The following is a 7,111-nucleotide window of genomic DNA, read 5'->3' as shown; positions in this document are numbered from 1 at the left end:
ACAAGAACGAATAACACAAAAAGAATTGTTTTTATTTCTATTTTCTCGTTACGTTCGATGTTTTATCCTCTCATACAACAACAAGGGGGGCTGTCTGGTTGCTGTGCATGCAAACACAGCGCCAGCAAGACTCAGACAAGAAAGCAGATGTGGATTTGATGTTCGCTGAATAATATCTGAGTGTAAACAAGAGAATTCATTTATTAAGCGAAGTATGTACCATTTATAGCTAAGTTTCTCTTTAAGAGCATTGAAAAGAGCTTTTGTGCTCGCGTCGCTAAGGCGTACCACACGAATATTACTATTGAGAATAATATAATTGACAGCGAAGGCAACAGCGCATTGAATGTTTGCAAATAATAACTCAAAACAAGTGCAGAATTAAATTCAGGTGTACAGCCAGCGCGCAGCACCGTATGATCGTGCAAGCTCCACAAGAAATGCTGCACACTATCGGAAGTATATACATACACAAATAGACGAGACAAACAAATCGACTAACAAATCGAGGAAAGCACGATACTGCTCAATCATCAATAAGCGTCTCAAGCGCGAATAAAAGAAAAACTACCCTCTCCCCTAAGGGATCTCCATCTACACTCCTCATTATATATATATATATGTATATGTATATATTATATATATATTCTGTTTATTAAGTACGCAAGGCAGACACCACTGCGCTCTTCGCGTGCGAATTATCTTTCTTACACCCCTCTGAATACTCACGAGCGAGCCCTTCGCAACTACACTGCTTTGTTAGTTGGATCTTTTTAATGCAGAGAGGAAAAAAAGAGAAAAACAAGGATAAATGCAATAAATGTGTTATTGTCGTCTCCATCTCTGCTTCTCTACTGACCTAATTAAGGCATCGCCTTACTGCTGATGCTGCTGTACTAAGAAGTAGCAGCAACAGCAAATGCTGCTGCTTTCATTTACTACAATTGCTACTGCTGCTGTTGCTTCCCTCAATGGATAGGAATAGATAAAAGGATACACAGTGCCTGTATTTCTTCATTATTTATTCTTTTTTCGTTCCTTTACACCTCAAAGATGCAAACCGAATGCAGCGGAGCCGCGTTTGGTGATAGAAATTAGAAATGCGTTTAATGGGGAGCGGCTCACTGGTTGCTAGCATCAAATGCATATAAGTTTAATCGTTCTTTTTTAATAAATAAATAAAATGTATTTATTTATTATTTATATTAATTATTCTTGAGCCGTCTTTTTTACTAGTTAAGAGGCGATCCTGGCGTTTGCTGCTGCAGCCTTCGCACGCGCAGCATGCACCATTCTCTCTTTTTGAATCATGTGGCAGCACAAATCCACTTTGTCTAACAGCCTGATACGAAGCAGCATCACAGAGATCATCAGAAAACAAATGCATGCATGCACTGTACACACACCCATATTCCCCCATTGCAGCCACCATATATATAGAAAAGAGAACAGCAGGAACTGCCTGAGCCCTTATTCGGGTAATGCAGCGAGTCGCTTGCGAGTGCACTGGGGGAAAAGAAGAAAGCGAAGAGATCAAAAGCAGAAAAGGAGGGAAGGGGGGGAAGCATGAGGGGAGCACCAGTGGCCTGACCACTGGTCACCTGAGGCAGACGTACTTAGACAAGGAAGAAGACCATTCATCTAAAACCACCAAATCTGTTTTAGGTTTGCCGAAGGCGACTGTACGTGCAGGTCGATCGATCTTCGCATCTAGCACTTCACCGCTCGCTAATTCAGACAACTCCTTCTCTGCCTCCTGTTGCAAGCAAACGCAACATAGTTATTATTATTGAAGCAATAAAAATTAAAATAATAATAATAATAATAATAATAATAATATACAAAGATCGGATTTCATCTTGCCCAGCATGAAATAAAAATGATGAAGTCGATATATGGACTTACAACACTATAAACATTGAACGTAACTTGCAAGGCCCACCACAACCCCCCAAGAAACAAAAGATGTGTTTGCATGAGCCCACGTTTATCCTGTGCACGCATGCATGCATGCGTGCGTGCGTGCATGCAGAGAAAGCGGGTACTGCAGCCCCCAGTCTTTCAGACCCACCTCTTCGTCAATGCCAAGCAAAGAAGCAACCCGCTGCAGTTCAATCACGCTGTAGTGTTCACTTAGAACGCGAAGATTCTGTAGATGCAGCGCACAGTGAAGCTCAAATCTCCCATCATTATGGTGTATGTACAGAACATTCAGGTGTATGTATACGCATGTGCAGATCATTCAGGTATATGTATGCCGCATTTTTCAATAAAAAATAAATAACTTCACACAAAATATTAATATTCCTACTATATGAAAATATAATAAGAAAATATCTTGTTTAAAAATCAGAAAAAAAAGTATTGTGTCCGATTACTTCTTGCACAAAAAACGAGTATATTTGACTTATTATTTTTTGTTTTCCATATTCACTGCATGCATCCCGAAAGATATTATACATGCAAATCTGTTACCTACATGTTGAATTACGCGTTTACGCAGCAAAGTCCATCTCTTCGCGCCTCTGAGAAACAAAAAAACTCACATACACCTCAACGCCACATCAGCATAATGCAGATACACCACAACACGAAGATGTACATATAGCCCAAGACGAAGATGTAGATGATACACCGCAAGACGGAGGCGAGGATACACCACAGCACCATACGCAGATCCAGCTACATCCAGCTACATTAAAAGACTGAGGTGTACATACACCTTAAAAAGAAGCCTCCCCTCACCCTGCGAATTTTTCATCTCCGAAGGCAGCGTGATTATGAAGATGTTCATCGTATGGCAACGGCCATGAGAGCAGCTCAACACCCGACAAGTCCTTCAAGAGTTGTCTGTAACAGAAATAGAAACAGCAATAATAATATTTAGAACTGTAAGAACCTATATAGCAGTAATAATTATATAAGTAAATCTGTAGTGAAACATCGGATTAGAAAGTCCATGAGATACAAATACAGACAAAAGAAGTACGCATTCTTCATCACTCTCAACATCAAGCGGTGGTAACAACTGCAGCATCAGCAGCAGCAGCAGCTCCTGCTGCTGCTGCTGCTGCAATTGCAAGTAGCTGCAGCTGCACAAGAACCTTCTCATGTATACATGTCTAGCAGTTGGATAAAGGAAAGAGACGAAAAAGGGGAAAACTTACTCGAAGGTGGGCAGCTGCTGCAGCTTCTTTATCTCTGCACCATTTAAAACGCAAACGCATGCAAACAAGCAGCAAGAACATGCAAATGCAGGAGGATCTGCTGCAGCAGCAGCTGCTGCTGTCAATACACTTCGGAACCCAAAAACTCCCCCTCCCCGATTGTGGCAGCTACTAATGCATGAGAATTTTCAGAAACTATTCAATAATTCATTAATACTTATGTCTACAGAACACGAATAAGATCTTGCATTTTGATAAAGAGTGGTCAAGCAGACAGCAGAAGCTAAATGAACTTTGCTTCTAAACGAACGCCTCTGGCGTCCCACGAACACGTGCTGCAGCAGCAGAAGGCAGCTGCAGCAGCAGACAGTAGCTGCAGCAGCAGACGGCAGCTGCAGCACCAGATCCCCCCTCACCCTCTTTTAAGGTCTTTTCAATGAGCTCCTTAGCCTCCTTGTCGTACGGCGCGAGGACCATAAAAATAGCGAAGAACTCCAAACACTGCAGACAGCAGAAAGTAAAGAAATGCAACATCAAATGTTTATCTTCACTGGAACTCGTTTCTGGAGCGAGTTAAAGCGAAAATAGAAACAAATATATAAATTGTAGAGGGAAAAGCAACTGAAGAGACCCTTTACTTTTTTAGAGACGTTTGATTCCGTTCCGGGTTTCAACTTGCGGTGTACGTACACCCCACCTCTTTCATTTTGGCTGGATCATCTTGAATACTTTGCGTATTATAAATATGTCCGAAGCATTTTGCAACATCGAGTAGTGCGTTTTCATGCAGATAATAGAGCGTCATGAGTTCATAGAATTTTATCTTCAGAGGATGAAGATCAGCAGCTTCCAGCAGCTTAGGGCTCAGCTTCTTGCTGACGATCTGACAGCGGATATAATCTGATCGCCTCAGTAACAACACCATTTGCTTCAGAATGTACTTCGTCTTCTCCTCCCGCTCCATCGCACCGAAAGTTTCCACCTATGCATACAAACAACACGCAGCAAATATACTCAATAGGAAGCTGCCCCACTAGACAAAGCAGCAAATAACAAATGCAGCAAACAGCTCCATTTGAAAAAACAGCAGCACCGAGCCACCCAACCGCTACACCCAGCAGGGCTCGTCTCTAAAATAGAAGACAGGGATAGAAAGAAGAAGAAGCAGTACCAGAGGAAGCACAAGCACAAGATCATTAGTTCTTACTTCTTAGTATGTACAAGAGAAGATATTTTGTTCTAATAGAGACTACTCACCTGGACGTCCTGCAGCATCAGCGCAGCCTCCTCTACTTTCCCTGCTTTTTCCTTCATCAGTGCAGACAGCAAGATGAGTCTGGCGCGTTCAACTTCTACAAATATCTGCATGCAAGCAAAACAGAGGCAGCAAAGAAGAAGATCAGGAGCAGGAGGAACAGCAGTCCTTTAGCACCAGCTACAAAGCAGCAGCAGCAGCAGCAGCAAGAATTTGCATGCATATAGCGATAGATCTGGGGCTGATAGTATAATTTTGTTTGTTTATCTCACCTTTCCCTCGGTTGCTGTTTTTAGAGATTCTATGAAGTGTGCTTTGTCTGTGGGTTTAAGGTATTTCAAGAGCTGCATGCTGAAGCGAATGACGGCGCAGATGCTGCGTTTGAGCTGGCCTCTTCTTTTGATTAAAACAATTACTTCTTGTGCAAAGGCTTCAACTCCCCTTGCATCTGAGAAGGTGACTGTGCACCCGGGTTCTTCTTTATCAACATTTTCGAGGGTTTCTGGGTCTAATGCATCCACCAACAACTCTGCTTCAGGATCAAGAACTATTTCTTTCTTCTCTGCATCCTGTACTTTAACAAAACAACGCAAATAACATGCACATAGACGAGAGCCGCTCGCTCCGTCTTGCGCCTGTCTGCATTTCTTCTCTAGGGCAAGGATCTCGTCTCCAAACACTTGAGCGCCACGCAGACCTTCCGTCTGAAGAAAACAGAAAAACAAAACGAAACACAAACAATTGTAGACAAGTTGCAACACAACCAATCCATCAACACAACTAAAGGACTGTACATACACTTCCTAGGTTGAAGACGCAACAAATGGTTGTGAAACGCAAACAAACACTTATTTTATTTCCCTGTAGGCATATGCAGGGGAGAGAAGGCCTCTCTACTACTCTAACTGTGTCTGCGTATACATGCATATACATATATATAGATATGTACGTAAATGCTTTTTAATATATGCATGCATACACTCCTTCGCCCCTGGAGACTTGCCTGTCTCGCTTGTTCAACGCGTTGTATAAGCGCATCTGCTTGCGCTGAGAAGTCTTCTGTCTTTTTCTCTTCTCGAAGGCCTAAGGCCTCCTCATCCTTTAAAATAGCGCTGGCTGTATCCTCCGCCATTGTTATGTTTCCTCAGCACCAGCAGCAGCGGAGAGGGATTCCCCGAGAGGGGAAAAGCTTCAAAATAACGACCGCAGCAACAGAGAGAAGATAAAAAGAAATAAAGTGCTGCAGAAAGGAAAGAAATTAACCTGACTTTCTTTTAAACAACTCGGAGGATTGCCTCAACCGACAAAACTCGCAGCACCGACACCACACCTCAGGTGTATGTACGTACGTGTGTATACAGCAGAAGGGGTGTTTCAGATTTTGAGGTGTATAAACACAAACATAACTCCAAATTACTAACGCAATTTGAATACACAAACATAAAAGAGAAATATCCTTTCTAATCCTGTGGCTGGTGGCGCTGTCCTGACCGAAGTCCCACAGGCAAATTGCATGCGCGAGACTTTTCGAAGAAATGTTCGGCCTAGACAACGAATGGTGGTGGAAAAAGGTGAATAAACAACAAAATTGCATTTATATTCCCAAATAGATAATAAGAAAAGAGAAAAAAAACAGAAAATACAAACTTGCTAACTTCGGGTTGTGCACTTGAACTGGCTGAGAAAAGAAGGAAGAAGCTTTTATGCAAGAAATGTAAACAATTAAATAAAAGAATTAAGAAAAGAATGAATAAACTTGCATGCAAGAAATCTAAACACTCAACTTCAAAATATGAGGAGGCCATAGTAGAATAAGAGCGCCCTAAGTCATTCTATAGGCGTGGTTCGCCGTCGTTGCTTGCTGAATGTTGTACAATTGGCACTGCTGGTAATGTACGCTGTTCTATCTGGAGTTGGTGTTCACGTGCATGCAATGCCTGGGCGTAGGGTGGAGAGCAAGGGCTAACAAAGTGCTAGACAATTGTCTATAGAGTTAGTACCTGCACCGAAGGGGGCTGGGTTATGCATGCATGTGGGGTTGCCGTGCAGCAGGAGTTTCAGGTCGGCGTGTTGCAATTCATCTTCGCAGCACCAACTACAGGTGCTGGTGCCACTATGATCAGGACTTTCATAGACTAGAGCGGTGGTCGGCTTCCTTGGGGGAAGCTTTCATCTTATTTCCTTGTCCCTATTGCAACTCACCACGGCTACATGCTACGAGAGAGGGTCTTCATTACACTTAAAAGCACCGAACGTTTCATAGTGGCAGGTGAAAGGAGGTAGGTTTACGCCTACACGAGGTCAACCCAGCGCACGGCCCTTGGCCAAGAGATGTCAGGTATTCTGCTTAAAATCCCTGTTAAAGTCAGCCCTTATTATCTCCTGCATTGTGAAGATTGGTCAGAATATACGCTTCAGTGGGGGGTAGACCAAGGGCTGCGTGTCTCGTTTCCCTGGAACGAGCGCAGTATCTGCATCCCCTTCAAGGAAAAATGTCTCTTCAGCAAAATCAATTTCTGCAGATTGTCTCAGCCTTTGCTGACCGTTCAAATATAGCGGGGGTCGCGATGATAGGCCAGTGTAGGAGCCTTTTGGTTCTGTGGAGCTGTAAATTCGTCTTGCAAATTCAGCCGAAGAGCTAAAGGTCGTACTACCGCCTTCGCTATTTAGTAGCGGACGCACAACAAGA

General features: G+C 42.9%; 1 protein-coding gene across 1 annotated transcript; it reads right to left on the bottom strand.

The window, feature by feature from the left end:
* Nucleotides 1–1,236: 1,236 nt before the first annotated feature.
* On the bottom strand, nucleotides 1,237–5,554 carry EAH_00032530 (26S proteasome non-ATPase regulatory subunit, putative; the record flags this gene model as incomplete). The annotated part of the gene is made up of 11 exons (XM_013395987.1): nucleotides 1,237–1,342; nucleotides 1,602–1,756; nucleotides 2,072–2,149; nucleotides 2,480–2,525; nucleotides 2,746–2,850; nucleotides 3,168–3,201; nucleotides 3,584–3,668; nucleotides 3,865–4,149; nucleotides 4,425–4,529; nucleotides 4,695–5,126; nucleotides 5,402–5,554. 11 exons carry the CDS (start codon nucleotides 5,552–5,554, stop codon nucleotides 1,237–1,239), a joined length of 1,584 nt encoding a protein of 527 aa, XP_013251441.1.
* Between the last annotated feature and the right edge of the window lie 1,557 nt (nucleotides 5,555–7,111).

The sequence above is a fragment of the Eimeria acervulina genome, genomic scaffold (assembly GCF_000499425.1).
Source record: "Eimeria acervulina Houghton genomic scaffold, Eah_scaff315, whole genome shotgun sequence".
NCBI lineage: Eukaryota > Apicomplexa > Conoidasida > Eucoccidiorida > Eimeriidae > Eimeria > Eimeria acervulina.
Note: the sequence above shows the minus strand (reverse complement) of the source record. Positions and strands in the feature narration are given on the sequence as shown.